The 15,802-nt window shown below is 34.8% G+C and overlaps 1 protein-coding gene across 1 annotated transcript in view; it reads left to right on the plus strand.

Moving 5' to 3' along the window:
* Positions 1–15,802, plus strand: part of LOC132156722 (integrin alpha-9-like) — an 84,262-nt gene that overhangs the window by 17,221 nt on the left and 51,239 nt on the right. Inside the window, exons 5-14 of the mRNA XM_059565705.1 lie at positions 1,317–1,384; positions 3,967–4,096; positions 4,176–4,261; positions 4,350–4,412; positions 4,966–5,103; positions 6,013–6,118; positions 12,335–12,429; positions 13,534–13,624; positions 15,293–15,338; positions 15,434–15,588. Coding sequence (XP_059421688.1) covers positions 1,317–1,384; positions 3,967–4,096; positions 4,176–4,261; positions 4,350–4,412; positions 4,966–5,103; positions 6,013–6,118; positions 12,335–12,429; positions 13,534–13,624; positions 15,293–15,338; positions 15,434–15,588 — 978 coding nt within the window. The remainder of the gene's footprint in view (positions 1–1,316; positions 1,385–3,966; positions 4,097–4,175; positions 4,262–4,349; positions 4,413–4,965; positions 5,104–6,012; positions 6,119–12,334; positions 12,430–13,533; positions 13,625–15,292; positions 15,339–15,433; positions 15,589–15,802) is intronic.

The following is a 15,802-nucleotide window of genomic DNA, read 5'->3' on the forward strand; positions in this document are numbered from 1 at the left end:
GAGCTTGGAACACACATCTGGGGTTATGATGGTTAAATATTTAACTCTTTGCACATCAAGATAAAAGACGGTTTAGCCTTTATTCAGCAAACATTATGAAAACAGTGCATGTCCCCTGCTACCCCCCTCACCAAAAAAGAAAAAGAAATATTAAAAATGAAAATAACTTTATGATATTAAGAGATCACAAAACATACTCATTGTTAAAGGATAGTTCCAGGGTTATAATTTTATCAGCTTTAACTGAATTTGTGACATAAAAATGTATACCACAGAAAACAATTTCAGCTTCTTCTTTATTTATTAATATCTTTAAATGTTCCAGGTTCATAAATTCATCAACCTTACCTGACTGTGTGGCATAATATTATACACCACAAGAAAAAAAAATCTCATTTAATTATGTATTTATTTAGAATTAATAGAATGTTCCAGGTTCATAATATTATTTTCTTTAAATTGTGACATAATATTTTACTTTGCATTTATTTGTTTGTTTGTTTGTTCTGTATTTAAAATGTAACAGCTTTACTTGAATATGTGGCATATTATTATATAAAATAATAAAGATTTTTTTTTTCTCAACTTATTTTTTAATTTATTTATTTAAAATGCCTCATGGCAAACACAATTTTTGCCTATCTTTGCAAACTGTGAGTCAAATCTCTTTGGTAATTGACAACATGCCACAGATGCACAAAAATGAACTTGTTTTGAACCCAGAATGTTCCGGTGCCATTAAACGCCTATTTATCACTCCCCCCATCACGTATTATACTTCTGACAGATGTTATTGTAGTATATTAAATTCAACACCTCCATCGGCCTTGAATTTCATCATCCCAGTAGGATTCCTCTTATTTTACAAGATGTTTTGATTTGCTGCAGATAGAGCGAAGGAGGGAATTGCATGAATTCTCGATCAGAATTAGTTTCTGTGTCCAACTCCTGTGTTATATATTTCCTTCCATATCTTTTCCCGACTCCAGTGAGTTGCCATCGGGGGCCTTCTATGTGTGTGCAGTGTATAATAGGGGGATCCAAGACCAATATTTTCTGTAACCGGAGAGCACAGCGTTCCCCCCGTTCTCAAAGCCCTCCAGAGCGAGAGCTTTTGTTGAACACGGAGCTGCTAGGTCGTTCTCAGTCTGTCTCTCGGCCCCCAGATTCCTCTTGGATGGAGTTGGGACTTTGACTAACTCCAAACGGAATGTCAGAAGAACTCCAGTAAATGCTGGCTCAGGCTCACAGCAAAATCATTTGTGCTCTGTTGTTTTTTCCTTCCTCTCTCTCTGTCCCCCTACTCACTCTCACAGACCATAAGAAGACCTATGGGGAAGAACACGGCTCGTGCCAAGCCGGGATCGCAGGCGTTCTCACTGAGGTCAGTAGAAGTACGAGCGTGTTATGCGTTTTAACATGTGTGGCGCTCTGGGCTGGTGAGTACATAAGTACTCACATAATGACTCACAAGTATGATTGATATATTTACTCTTCAAGGGATAGTTCAACTAAAGATGTCTTTCATCATTTACATCATTTACTCACCTTCATGTCTTTCCAAACCTGTATGATGCTCTTTCCTCCTCAGAACAGAAATGAAGATGTTTAGCAGAATTTAAAATCTGTTCGTTTCTTTTTGTGGCTATGAAGATCAATGAAAGTAGCAATGATTCGTATCTGAATATTTTTAATATGCATTTGAATATGCCTATATGCGAATGAGAGTTTAGTCATGTAGAATGGAAATCTGAGCTATTATTATTGTTAACTGAAACCATCAAAACATTTTCATTGCATGAAAGAAACACTAACTGAAATAAAATAAAAACTTATTTGTACAGCCTAACTGTAGTGGAGCCAATCTATTCCAATCTAAAGCATGCAGTCCGGGCTTTGGGTGTAATGTCTGGAACAAATACGATAACACATGCTGACAGAGTGATGTCCAACAGTTCATCAATATCATCACTAGATCACTCACTGACCCTCTTCAGTTTGCTTTTCTTAAACGAGAACGAAATATGGCTGGAAACTCACTCCATGTACGTTTCAATTACTGAGGTGTTATTCATTTATCAGACTGTGTATTTTAAAAGATGGCTGAGAAATGCAAGACAGTTCACTAGGTTTTCAAACAGACCTATTGTTGTCTTGTTGCATTAAAGCTGACCTCAGGTCAGTCAGTATTGAACATTCACGGAGAGGAATTAACCAATAGCAGAATGGCATCTGCATTGGCTGCTTTGTAGTTTAGATGGTAATGGCACTTTATCATTTGACAGAATGTCTTAAGTGACCTTCAAGAACTTTAGCATCTAAAACAGATGTCTTGATGCTTAATGCTGTCGGCTCAGCTGGAGGTGCTGTTTTTACGTGTTTGGCAGGACTGACCGAGTCAAATAGCATTTGTGTGGGTTTTTTTTAGCAGTCAGACATTGTGAAATGGAAAAAGCATTTGTGGCTTGATAGAACTCAAAACAGCTATGTAAAGACCCTGTTTCCTCGTCACATGAGGGATATTCCATGTGCCAGCACTTTTATATTTGTAAACTCTGAGATAATGAGTGTCGGAAAAAGGGAAAAAGTTTTTTTTCACCAAAGATTCATAGCCTAACATTTATGACAAATTGTGCATTTTTTGAATTACATACTGCCATGTCGATTAGAGCACAACAGGGACCCGAATCTTTTTCAGTGGCTTTGGTTTCACAAGTATTTTTTTCCCGTTCTGTTTTGTTAATAGGGATTTTTCTTCATCGTTTGGCTTCTAGCCATTGCAAAATTTTTTTTGAGAAATTCAGCAATTAAACATTTTTGTCAAATCTGCTACTTACATTTAGAGGTCGTTTACATGACATTTTCAGCCAAAAACTGGACATTTTTTTTATGTGTTTTGCCTGTTCGTTTACACGTCAACACAGTTTTGGGGACCGAAAATGCATATTTTCTCAAAGTGCAAGTTTTTGAAAACGCCATAGTTATACTGTTTCCCTGTAAACACCACTATATGTAGATCAGTGGTAAACACCCAAACATGGGAATCTTTGAAAACACTGATGTCATGCACATGCGTAGTACATGTTAGGTATGTACTCATGTGCAGTACATGTTGATTTTAAAGGCAAGGATGAACAAACGCACACAACAATAGTGGAGTGCATGGTACTGTTGTTGCTCAAGACTTTGCTAATGCTTCTACAGCAGTGTGGATTTACTTCACCCAACATTACAACCAATGTTTTTGGCCATTTTCGTAGATAAATGTATATGTGAATCATTTTGAAAACACAATGTAGTTTTGACTACATTGTTGTCGTTTAAACATAGCCTTAAAAGAAAGTAGCCTTAATATGGAATTGCTTTACAACTTGTCCTGAAACATTTAAACAGTACCACAAAAAAAAAAAAAGGAATGACATTTTTGCTCCTCAATCTACTGTTGTCAACCATCACTGTGGCCAAGTAAGCCACTTGTCTTAGAACAAATTAGGAAACTCTAAGGCACTGTCTTTAAGAAAAAATAAAAAAGCCTTCGTCAGGGAGTCAAGACGAAGGCTTTTATGCCGAAACGCGTCGGAGTTTTTAAAGGTTTATGATGACCAAGCCATAAAATAAAGGCTTTTTAATTTTTCTTAAAGAGAGTGCCTTGGAGTTTCCTAATTTGTTCTATATTATGATTATCCCATCCAAAGAGCACCTCAAGCTAACATTTTGAGTCCTGGAAGCGCCCCTCTACAGACATTTGATGAAGCGACTTGTCTTATTTGAAGTGTGACAAATAAAACAGTTCAAAGCCATAAGTTCTCCTTCAGCTTAAGACTCCATTGAGTGATCAAAGCAAAAACAACAGCAGTTAATACAACATAGTTTGTGGCTTTCACCTGACCAACAGCTCTGTGTTTTCTCCTGTGGAAAAATTGTTGGCTTAAATGGATCTCTATTGCTTTTTGTTTTGTTTTTTAGGAGCTGGTTATCATGGGTGCACCTGGTTCTTACTACTGGACCGGAACAGTCAAAGTGTTTAACATGACATCCAATACTCACTACAACCTAAATCAAGACAACCTGAGTCCTCGCAGATACAGTTACCTCGGTAATACCTGCTCTGATATTAATAACCGCTTCAGTATTCATGCTGTAGTTAGTCCGTCACAGATTCGTGTTTTTTTTAGGGTATGCTGTGACAGCTGGTCACTTCTCCTCCCCGAATACCATAGACGTGGCGGCTGGTGCTCCTCAAGACAGTGGTGGTGGAAAAGTGAGTGGGTTCTTGCAGAAATTGCATCATTGGTTCCTGGTTCTGTTTACATTACACTCACTTTGACATTTCAAAACTATATTGTTAGGTTTACATCTTCAGAATCGAAGGGACGTCTCTTGTGAAGACCTTTGAAGCCTCAGGGAAAATAGTGAGTATGGACTGAAGTAGTGGACTGAAGCAGCTCAGCTTTAAGTTTAAATTATCCATATCATTTTTCAAAGAATCTAATGAGAGTATTTATTTTTTTACTTTTATATTTTATCTTACTTTTTGACCATATAAATATCAGCAATTGCACCAAAATAAAAGCCTGATGTATGAAATATGATGCTCAGCAAAAAAGATAAGTAATAAATAAATAAATAATAATAAATAAAAAATAAATAATAAATAAAAAATAAATAAATTTAAATAAAAATGACTCTTTTTCTGACTATTATTTAATAAGTCAGCCTTTACGGGGTTAAAGTTCTATATATGACTCATGCTCTAGTTTTGTGTGTAAAAAGGACAAAAATTTAAGCTGCTCTCATTTCTCATTCGTCTTCATATACATTCAAATATGGGCAGAGTAGCTAAATTGTAGCTTGACTTTCTTCCAGAGGGAACTGTATGAGGTAATGCATTTTACTGAGGAGTAATGTGCCCTGTGCATGGCATTGTAAACTGACCCGTTTGCTCTTGGCTCGGCTTGGTTTCAGATGGGCTCTTACTTTGGCTCCTCATTGTGTGCAGTTGACCTAAACGCGGACGGACTGTCGGACTTGCTGGTGGGAGCACCCATGCACAGCGAGATCCGGGATGAAGGCCAGGTTTCTGTTTACCTCAGTAGTGGTAACGTGAGTTCACTTACATCTGTGTTACTTATTAAAGATATAGTTCATCCAGAAATGAATATCTGCTGAAAATGCCATCAGGCCGTCCAGGATGTAGATGATTTTGTTTCTTCATCAGAACATATTTGGATTAAATGATCAATGGCAGCTGATAAAAACATCACAATAATCCACAAGACTTAGATCCACCAATTAACATCTTGTGAAGTGAAAATCTACCTGTTTGGAAGGAAAAAATCCATCATTAAGACTTTTTACCTTTAAACCTTTTCTTCTGGCCAAAATACGAATCCATAATTCATAATAAATAATTCATAATAAAAAAAATGTCCATCCTCTATGATCCTCTCACATCAGAGCTGTTTGGGAGTTTATTCATTTGTGAATGGTTCCTGATCTGTGCATATTTCTCTCCTGATTCAGATCAGGCGACTTTTTCACTGGAGAACGCAATATTATGGAAAGAGGAGCCAGAAGTTTTAATGATGGATTTGTTTCTTACAAACATGCATATTTTGCTTTACCATACATTAACTGATGGACTGGAGTGCTGTGGATTACTTGTTGATTATTGTGATGTTTTTATCAGCTGTTTAGACTCTCATTCTGACGGCACCCATTCACTGCAGAGGATCCATATGTGATCAAGCGATGCAATGCTACATTTCTCCAAATCTGATGAAGAAACAAACTCATGTACATCTTGGATTTGCAACTTAAAATGTTTTGGTGAATTGTCCTTTATAGATGCCAAGTTAGTCTTAAACAAAACTTGAATGGTACAACACTATAAATGACCAAGTTGCATTATATGCCATAAATGACCAAGGCTTAAATTTGAAGGAAAGTGTTTTCATGCAACTTGACAAATGTTTTGAGAATAAACAATGTTTTTTGTTCTTGTTTGTTCAGGGAGTGATGGAGGAAGTTGCAATATTAAATGGTGACAATGCATACAATGCTCATTTTGGAGAGTGTATCACTTCTCTTGGGGACATTGATGACGATGGCTACCAAGGTCAGTGTGTTTTGTCAGTTTGTTTGCGCTCAAAATAATTTCACATCAATAATTCACATAATAAATTCAAAATAATTGCACATCAATAATTGCATTTTTTTTTTTTTGCTTCATGTATAAAAAAATTATTACAGTTTCCACAGAAATTTTAAGAAATATTTACAATATATTCATATAGAACACACTTACTTTGGGCCCTATCATACACCCGGCGCAATGCGACGCAAGGCGCAGCGCAAGTGTGTTTGCTAGTTTCAGTCCGGCGCTGTTCGCATTTTCCCGTCCAGCGCACGTCGTTTAATTAGCAAATGCATTTGTGCCCATTTGTGCGCCCATGGGCATGTTGGTCTAAAAAAGAGGTGTGTTCAGGCGCATTGCTGATGCATTGCTATTTTAAGGAGATGAAAATAGACTGCGCCATAGACCACCTCAAACCTGGTCTAAAGTCAATGGCGCAATATGCTTTTGTTATTTAAAGAGCTCGTTGGTAGAAAATGTGCCTCTAGGCGGGTCCACAGTGCGCGTTGACTTTGCTTACACACAGGGATGTGCATCACACAAACATGCCAAATATTAAAAACAAAAGGATTACAGTGTAAAATAATATTTTTGTGTAGGCTACATAAATATAAAAATGTAATGATGGATAGTCATTGCGTGTGTTAGAATAAGGCTACCTATTTGCAATTTAGCCTATTACTACTTATAATAATGAATGAAATTCTACTTCATCCCATGCCTTCTTCACCTCGGGAAGCTTTGGTGGATTCCTGCTTGTACCGTAGGTTATCTGCTTGCGCGCTTTAACTTCACACACGAGCAGATCGGTTTCTTCGCTTGAGAAGCGTTCAGCTTTTCCGCCAACAAATTCGGCCATGTAAATAGCGATCCGCCATGGCGCGAGTGCATCTCGCTCTTAAAGGGAATGGGGCATGACACTCTGATTGGTTTATTGAACATTATGCCCATTACTTATTAAGAGAATAGGGACAACACATTCCAGAAATGCACCCCGGCGCATTGACCATTTTTCCGGCGTTAAAATGGCAAAAGTGGATTTGGACACGCCCTGAGTGCACCGGCGCCGTGCGCTTTACACTTTGCGTTTAAATCGTTAAAATAGGGCCCTTTAAGTTGAAATAATATTTCACAATATTACAGTTTTTACTATATTTATGATCAAATAAATGTATTAAAATATGAGACTTCTTTCAGAAACAATTAAACATCGACTCCAAACATTTGAACAGTAGTTGAACGGTTTTAAATGCATTGTAAGTGTGTACACATCAAGTAATGTTTATCTGGAATATTCCTTTCATTCAAATGATCACAGAAGCACAAATCATTCTGCTGTATTGGAGACAGACAGACATTGTTTGTCAAGTAACTGGAAAAGATATTTTGACGTGAAGCAGATTCAAACCTCAGATATCTCCTCTGCGACTAGTGTTCTGACTCTCGATTCTCCTGGCTCCTGCTGTCCATGCAGGGGCTTTTCTTGGCGTCTGGTTTCGCTCTTCACCTGATGCATTGCTTGATTGTAGCACTATGTTCTGCATGTCGCCTCTTTTTGTAATTTTAGTACGGACTGTCCTGTGTTCTCGTACAGTAACTGTTCCTGAAAGTGTTTAGGGAAACGAATTAAAATGGCCTGAGGAATATCTGATAAGTGGAGACAGATGTGTTGGATTAAACAGGAAGTGAATCTTTTTGGTGTAGGACATTGAGGGGGTTGGCAGTGCTTAGAACAAGAAACCAATTCAAGCAATCAAGAATCCTTGTAATGAAATGGTGCCGCCTACATGTATTGAGAAGCATCTGTGATAAACTGTTCTGGGGTCAGTGTGGTAGTAAAGTTGCTTTAGGAGGCTGTAATCGTAAAGCGTTTACAAGAGGTTAACCTCTCTGCATTTAACCTGCCTCTTATTGGGTATTTTCTGAGGTTAGCAAAAAAAAAAATCTTTTTGAAAGAAATGAATGCTTTTAGTCAGAAAGAATGCATTAAATTGATCAAAAGAAATGTATAATGTTACGAAAGATTTCGGTTTCAAATAAATGCTGTTCTTTTAAACTTTCTGTTCATTAAAAAACATTGATAATAATCAGAAATGTTTCTTGAGCAGCAAATCAGCATATTAGAATGATTTCTGAAGTATCGGGACACTTTATTTGTGCTTTATTGTATTTTCTTATTTTTCTTATTATTTTATTTTTAATTGTATTTGTTGTAACTTTTATTAAATTTATTATTGTAATTTTTATTTGTATTCTTAATTATTTCTATAAATAATTGCATTATTTTGTTTTATTGTAAAAAAAATGTTTGTTTTATTTTATTAATTTTTATTATTTTACTTTATTTTATTAGCTACAAATTCAACAGCACTCCAGAGACAGTGAATACAAAATCATCCATATTTTGTTTGTATTACTTATGGAAAAATAGTACCTACATTGTTAACTTTTCAGAACTGCTTTCTGAGGTAGTGCAGCACATGAAACCCACCAACTGTCCGTTAGACATTGTCCCAGCCAGGATAGTGAAAGAAGTTTTTAATACCGCCATTGGGTCAAGTTTACTCACTTTAATTAATTTGTGTCTTAGTCTAGGTTGTGTCCCAGCTGCATTTAAACATGCTGTGGTCAGGCCCCTACTTAAGAAACCAAATCTTGACCCTTCAGTGTTATCTAACTTTAGACCAGTTTCTCATCTGCCTTTTCTGTCAAAGGTTTTGGAAAAAGTTGTTTTTATACAGTTACAAGCCTTTATGCAGAAAAATTCTGTCCTTGAAAAATTTCAGTCTGGTTTTAGATCACGTCACAGTACCGAGTCTGCACTGCTAAGAGTACATAATGATATTGCCTTGTCTGTGGATGCCGGGAGTCCTGCTGTGTTAGTGCTTTTGGACCTCACAGCAGCGTTCGATACGGTGGACCATGCAGTCCTCCTCTCTCGTCTTGGGCATTGTGTGGGCATTCGAGGTTTGGCACTTCAATGGTTTAGCTCCTATTTAGCAGATAGGAGCTTCTCTGTTATGATTGGTGAATGCTCCTCGTCGGCTGCTCCTCTTTCTTGTGGGGTACCCCAGGGTTCAATTCTTGGCCCAATCTTGTTTTCTTTATATATGTTGCCGTTAGGGAGTATTATAGGAAAGCACAATCTATCCTTTCACTGTTATGCTGATGACTTGCAGATTTATTTGCCTTTAAAACCGAATGATAATGTCGCACTAGACTCCCTACTTAGTTGTATCGATGATATTAGGATGTGGTTGTCACAAAATTTTCTTAGTTTAAATAATGAAAAAACGGAGTGTATCATCTTCGGCAACCCAAACGGTTCAGCGGTGAGTTTGGGGGCTTTGGCTCCATACCTTAAGCCTGCTGTCAGAAATTTAGGGGTTACTTTTGATTGCGACATGAAATTTACAAGCAAATCAGCAATATTGTCAAAATGAGTTTTTTTCAGCTTCGTCTTCTAGCTAAAGTTAAGCCTTTTCTTAATAGGCATGATCTAGAAAAGGTGATTCATGCTTTTATTAGTTCGAGGTTGGATTATTGTAATGCTCTCTATGTAGGTTTAAGTCAAGGCTCTATTGCACGACTTCAACTTGTGCAAAATGCTGCCGCTCGGTTTTTAACAAATACACCTAAGCGTGTACACATTACTCCTGTCCTCTATTCCTTACACTGGCTTCCAGTACAGTTTAGAATAGATTTTAAGATTTTGTTGTTCGTTTTTTAGGCCCTAAATGGCCGAGCACCGGAGTACATAAGTGAGATTTTAACCCTGCGTGAGCACAGCCGGTCGTTACAGTCTTCAAATCAACTGGTTTTAGAAGTCCCAAGGTCAAAGTACAAGCGTTGGGGTGATCAGGCGTTTGCAGTTGCTGCCCCAAGACTTTGGAACAAGTTACCCCCTGATATCCGTACAACTGCAGATGAAACTCTTTTTAGGTCTAAACTTAAAACCCACCTGTTTAGGATGGCTTTTAATACATAGTAGTGGTGACACAATTTCCCTCTTGCTGTTTTCTTTTTTGTTATATGTATTTATTGTATGATATGATGTTTATTGTATTCTATGATGTGAAGCACTTTGGATACCTGACGGTTGTTGTAAAGCGCTATACAAATAAATGTTGATTGATTGATTGATTGATTGATTAACTTTTATTTTATTCTATTTTATTTTTATAACTGATAATAATCAGAAATGTTTCTCGAGCAGCAAATAAGCATATTAGAATGATTTCTGAAGATCATGTGACACTGAAGACTGGAGGAATGATGCTGAACATTCAGCTTTGATCACAGGAATAAATGACATTTTAAAATATATTTACATATTGTCATATTTTAAAATATTAATGTTTTCATTTATTTATTTATTTATTTATCAAATAAATGCAGCCTTGGTAAGCATTAAACACTTCTTTCAAAAACATTTAAAAAATCCTATCAATTTTGCATGTAAATAAGCCAGTCTCAGGAAATAACTCCCAGTCTGCCTCAAATATTGTACAGAATGACCAGTGCTTCAGACTGATAATTTCATGGCTTTTACAGAAATGTAAAATTTTCCAAAACTCAGCACATTGAAAATATGTGGTAGTGAAATGTGTACTCTGTTTTCATGCACCAGGGATTTTTTTCTGACTCTGTTTCAACCCCCCTGAAGTTTCACAGACCTTCACAGGCTCTCAAAAACACCTAAGTGTCCATTAAGTGACTTAGCAGAGCGACTCTCAAACAGAGATGGGCTTAAGGCAAACAGGCAAACAGGAATTTATTGGACTCACAGATCCACCTCCAGCATTTCTGTTCTAGTCGTACAGTATGTCTCTGGCAATCTGGCCTAATTCAGCTGCACACCATGCTATTCTGTTCTAACTTTTACGATTACTGCTTGTCAAACTGTATAAACCCAATAAGAGCTTGAGTAAAAGCCGGGGCAGACTGTACGACGACTCCATATTACGTCAGATTGCGCAACAACATCAGCTAAAACTGGTAGCCCATTAAGACTTAAAGACTTGTACTCAGTGTTGGGTAAACCCTAAAGCATAGACAATAGAAATTAAACTCTTTATTCTTCCAAACATAGAATAGGTTAGCCTTTAACTTTAAAACAACTGTAATACTTAAACCTGTATGGATTTTACTAGTTTTTTATAAAAATGTTTATGTAAAAAATAACACGCTCTTCTGAGGTATATTCCGGCTTATTCTTCATAGCAATGAAAATTAGATGAATCTTGAATTTTTTTTTCTTTTATTTATTTTGTATCTAGGTGAGGGATTTGTACGCATGTGACTACATATAGTGAGCTCAGATAAGGGAAAGACTGTACCTTCCTTTAGTTTCATATGGATTATATAATCCGAGAATATCTGTTTTTGAGTTGAATTCGTTCATTTAAAAGTAGAAACTTCAAGCTTTCAGATACGGGAGAGACTGTGCCCCGCTTTAGTTCCATACGGATTACATAATCAGAGACTATCGTTTTTTTATTTGATTTCGTTCATTTAAAAGTAGACATTTCAAGCTTTCTATAGCTTTCTTTTTTTTACATATTCCTCATTTCTCTGTGTTAAGTATTTGAGAGTTTGTGATGCGAAGAAAGTTGCTAATGGAGACCGAGACGCAGAAAGCACACTCTGTTTGTTTTGTTTATTTTACAAAAGCACAATATTTTGTCATTGTCAGTATACACAAATAAAAGTAGTTTTTAGATTCGATTGACTTTACTCTTATCTGTATCTGAGTATTTAAGGTTTCTCTGTGAATCAGGAAAAAATGAAAGTGAATGCATTAGTGCACAGAGGGTTAAAGACGATGCTTTCAATTTGATCTTTAGACTGTAAATTTAGTTTTCAAATTTGATATCGATTTTATTATTGAAATTATTTATAGCATGTAGCAGAAGTTCTTTATAAGTAACTGTAAGTAAATTAACTAAAAGTGAACAGTAATGGATAAGTGGATAAGTAATTTCATTAAAGTAACACCCAACACTAGTTGTATTCAAGTTTAGACAAGTCTGCCCAACAATAAAAAAAAAAAAGGTTTTAAATTTGTCTCAAATGACAAACAAATTAGTGGTAAATTTTATAATGTTATAATATACAGTGTGTACCCCAATTTATTCTGTCTTTCTCCCTTGTTTCCATCTTTCTCACTGACTTCTGTGTTTGTCTTTTGTGCTGTAGATGTAGCTATTGGAGCCCCCAAAGAGGATGACTATGGAGGAGCTGTCTACATCTACCATGGGGATGCTACAGGAATAGTTAAGAAATACTCAATGGTAATTAACCATTTTCTTTTTTATTTATTTTCTATTATTTATTTATTATGTATTTTCTTTAATTTCATCATATTTTATTATTTATTTTGTTTTACAATAATTTTATTTCAATTTATTATTTTTTATTTTATTAAATGAATGTACTTTTTTTTTAATTTATTTAATTATTTATATTAAATTTTATTATTTATTTTTATTTTATTATAATATATTTTATTTGCTTCACATATAGCAACACTTGATTCAGAGACCTTAAAATACAAATCCCAGTCTTTTTTTTGTAAACAAAACCATTGTATTATTTTAGTGCATTTTATTTTAATATTAGTTTTTTATTATTTATTTTCTTTTAGAATGATTCTTTTTATCTTATTTTAATAATTGAATTATTTTTTTATTTAAATGTTTATATTTAAAAATGTAAATGAATTAAAATATCTAAATTGCAATAATAATTTAAATTAAATGTAAATATTTTTTCATTTTATTTAATTGTATTATTTTTTCATTTACATTATTTTTATTTTATTGTTTAATTTTTAATATTGCAGAAGATTAGTATATTTATTTTTATTTGCTACAGATTCAAAACACTTGATTCAGAAACATGAAAACAAATTCCACTATGTTAATTTTATTTTATTTATAATTTATTTATTTTTTACGTTCTCCGCTCTCAACAGTACTGTATACTGTAAACCATTCGTTTAGATTTTTCATTTATTTATGGTGCTATTGAGCTTTACTTGTGTCTGTATTAAAAAAAATATCCAAAAGATTGGTTTAGTTGGCAGTGCATCACTTGTTTTACTGTGAAATATTAAAGCTCATGCAGTTTAGCAGTTTGATTGATGGCTAACTAGTAGGTCCAGTTGGAATCCACTGGCTTTTGTGCTGATTTAGAGGGAAAAAAGATAATTGGAGCTGAGAGTGATACATGATATCGCTAGCTGAAAGCATAATTAGCTAAAATATTTAATAAATGAACTACATGGCATTCAGAAATCTGAGAATGATTTATTAATGATTTGGTCTGTGTGGATGTCAAAATTGGTGTTTTTGATTAATTGATGTGATTTTCTCTCTCACCTGGATCGTATGCAGAGACTGTCTGGGCGAAGCATCAACCCCACCCTCCAAATGTTCGGCCAGTCGATTTCCGGCAATGTGGACATGGATGGAAACGGATATCCAGGTTTGGCTTTGCTTTAGACATTTGGCTAGTTCTCCTCGAATGAACACTGAGAATGTTCCGAATTAACTAGATCAAAACCGACCACATTCAGTGAGAAACCGCGACCGGTGCCAGAACACTTACATTGGCCTTCTGCGATCTCCGCATAAAGATGGGAAACATGTAACGTTTTTACCAGCCTCCAGTGAGTTTATTCCATTCTGGAAACCTCTTAAGTATTAAAATTCAATGCGTAACTTATGACACCAGTGATTCGTCACAACATGTGATCCGATGTGACTCGACTTATGAGGTGAAAACTGCTGTGAAGATGCTTTTTTCGAGTCCACAGAAGACTCTTGTGTAAGAGAGATTAATTATATGATGGAGAACGTTCCGTTCTGTGCTTATCCAGGGAATGCAGATTGAGTGTTTGCTTAATTTTCCTAACCGTTCTTTGACACGTTTGGTCTGCTCTTATTTCATAGTTCTGTGGCCAGCAAGCATTTTATTTACAGCATTCCACAGTGGACACACCAATTAAACAAAGACGAGAAAGAAAATCAAACAGAGGAAGCTTCATCTTTAATTAAAAAAGAAATGCTTGATCTATTTCATATACAGTATGTGACCCTGGACCACAAAACCCTGGTCATTAGGGTCAAATAGAGATTTATAAATCATCTGAAAGATGAATAAATCAGCTTTCCATTGATGTATGGTTTGTTAGGAGGACAATATTTGGCTCTGATACAACTATTTGAAAATCTGAGGATGCAAAAAAAATTTATCTAAATATTGAGAAAATCGCCTTTTGTCAAAATGAAGTTCTTAGCCACAGGAACCATTAGTAATATGTATAGCTAAGTGGTAAAGCATTGCGTTAGCAGTGCAAAAGGTTGTGGGTTCAGTTCCCAGGGATCATACATAATGGTAAAAAACTTATAGCTGGAATGCACTGTAAGTCGCTTCGGATAAAAGCATCTGCTAAATGCATAATGTAAATGTACTAATCAAAAATTACGTTTTAATATTTACATGATCTTTACTTAATGTCTTAATGATCTTTGGCATAAAAGAAAAATCTTTTTTTTTTTTTTTTTTTTTTGGCTATTTCTACAAATATACCCCAGAGACTTAATGTTCCGGTCACCAGTCATATCTCTGCGCTTTCTGAATAAATTGTATTAATTATTAATTATATACTATTACAAGGTTTAGATTTTTTTTAATTTATAGGTTAATTAGAACATTTTCAGTTTTAATAAAAATTTAGTTTTAACATATATAAATATGTATGTATGTGTATATTTTTTTTTATTATATTCTTATTATATACTATTAGTTAATTGATTAATTGATATAAATTTTTATGCTAGTTTTAGGTTTAGTAATGTTAGTCCTTAAACGTATTTATTTCAGTTCGTTGCAAAGGCAGCATTCTTCGAACTTTTTCGAAGCTGTTTTTTCAGCTTTATCTAAATTACTGATCTCCAGTAGTTTTAATTTTAGTTAACATGACAACCAAATTCTACCTTAACGTCTTTGTACTTTGTCATTTTAAAGGTATTTAGTATTAAAGCTACAAGTTTTGCGCATCTTTTCTTATAGCATAGTATCACAGAGTGTATGAAATCATTCCTGGCCTTCCAGAAAAACATTATATTTATTTTTTTTCTCCCATATCAGATGTGACGATAGGGGCGTTCATGGCTGACAGTTTGGTTTTGTTAAGGTAAGTTGTGCACTTCTGAGCAAGCAAAAGCTTGTATTTACATAAATTCTTCATTCAGATGTAGATTTGACCTTATTTTCTGTTGCTTGTGACAGATCCAGGCCAGTGATCTCTGTAGACGTCTCCATCTTTCTCCCCATCTCTATAAACATCACAGTACCGCAGTGTCACGAGGGCCCTCAGCATCTCAACTGCTTCAATGTCAGCATCTGCATGAGCTTTCGAGGAAAACAAGTACCTGGCCACATAGGTGAGTCTCTGTGGAAATATTATTATTATTATTTTTTTTTTTTATAAAGCTCAATGTAATTATTTATTATTATTTATTTTATTATATTTTCTTATTTTAATGTTTTATTCTATTATATTTTTTTTATTATTAACTATTTTATTATTTTTAATATTATTTTTTTTTTAAGTATTATTTATTTTATTACTTTTTATTATTTTATTTACTTTTTATT

The sequence above is a fragment of the Carassius carassius genome, chromosome 14 (assembly GCF_963082965.1).
Source record: "Carassius carassius chromosome 14, fCarCar2.1, whole genome shotgun sequence".
Taxonomy (NCBI): domain Eukaryota; kingdom Metazoa; phylum Chordata; class Actinopteri; order Cypriniformes; family Cyprinidae; genus Carassius; species Carassius carassius.